General features: G+C 44.5%; 1 protein-coding gene across 1 annotated transcript in view; it reads right to left on the bottom strand.

Moving 5' to 3' along the window:
- Positions 1 to 1,448, bottom strand: part of LOC115277423 (laminin subunit alpha-3-like) — a 225,862-nt gene that overhangs the window by 19,362 nt on the left and 205,052 nt on the right. The window contains 1 exon segment of the mRNA XM_029921574.1: positions 981 to 1,404. Coding sequence (XP_029777434.1) covers positions 981 to 1,404 — 424 coding nt within the window.

The raw sequence follows: 1,448 nt of genomic DNA on the forward strand, positions 1-1,448 counted from the left end.
TCCTGATAGAGCAGCCCTAAAGACGTGCTTCTAATGTCAGCAAAAAGACTAGCCTCTATAAAATGTATTTCTTCGTTGTAGCATAAAACAGTTCTTATCATGGACTATCTATTCAACTTCTCCAAATCACTGTGCAGCAAGGGAAATACTGCAGACAAGTAGCTTGGGGCTTGATGGTGAGAGAAAAGTGTGTTGAACAGAAGCACATTGCTCTTAAAAGGGTGTAGGCTGTAGGATCAGGCTGTCTGGTTTTGAATTCCACCTGCACCTTCTACCTGTGGGAGCTTGGGCAAATTGCTTACCTTTCTAAAGTACAGCATCTTTTTCTGTAAGATGTGGCTACTAATATACTTGCTTGGGACCATTACCATAGTATGGTAATAGAGCAGTGTAGTAATAATACTTCCTCACAAGGTTACTTGCACATGTAGTAAGAAAAGCCACTTAAAGAGCTTCGTGCAATGCCTGGTGCAAAGGAGGTGCTCAGTGTTACCCATTAATTGTATTAACTGTAACCTCAGACATGGGGAGGTCATAGTATTGACCTTGACCACAGCAAGGAATTCTTTAAGTCCTAACGCTGTTTCCAATTCATTACGATGCTTCTGCTCCTACAAACAAGAGACTTTACTTCATTTCAGCCTCTCTTAGTGCTGCACAGTAGAATCGCCTAGAAACTTTACAAACTCCTGCACTTGGATCTATTTGAAGAGCATCTGACGTAATTAGGGGGGATGCAATGCAAGCACTGGGATTTTAAAAGCTCCCCACATGTTTCCAGTGTGCAGTCAAGGTCAAACCACACTGGTCTCAGCAAGGCCCGGTGCATGTGTTTATGTTGTCTTAAGAGCCGGGATGGAGGGTTGCCTGTGGGAAGAGGAAGGGGCATGACCCCTGTATTCTAGAGAAAATCACTGTTCCTGTTGGATACACAACAGGAACATCAAAAGAGCAAGACATAGTTATAAAACTTGAGAAACCTGGGATTCATTTTGTTGTCTACGAAAAATTGCCAAATTTTCATCAAGATACAAAATAAAAGCTAATATGGAAACCTTTCCCACATTTTGGCATAATCCAATTGTTGAGGACCCACCAATCCCACTTCCTGGAGACACTGACCCCCAGGGGATCAGGCGATCTGCACCCCTCCCACCATCCCAGCCCCTCCCCCAACATCTCATGTGGGGTAGGATTCTCTCATGAGAACCCTCTGGGGAGAAGCAAAAGCCAGTGTAGGACACACTTACCTGGTTGATATTGAAAGCATGGGGTTTGTTAATCCTTGCAGAACCTCTAAGCAACATGAGGAAAGGTGGTTTGTTTAAACTGCAGCCTCCCAGGGACACCCCTCTCTTGGTAGATTTGCTGGCCAAGTCCAGGACTGCAGAAGTCTCTGGTAGCCTGGAATGAGGGCAGAAAAGAAAACCACTGCCAAACTCTGACAT

This window comes from Suricata suricatta, chromosome 14 (assembly GCF_006229205.1).
Source record: "Suricata suricatta isolate VVHF042 chromosome 14, meerkat_22Aug2017_6uvM2_HiC, whole genome shotgun sequence".
In the NCBI taxonomy this organism is placed as follows: Eukaryota; Metazoa; Chordata; class Mammalia; order Carnivora; family Herpestidae; genus Suricata; species Suricata suricatta.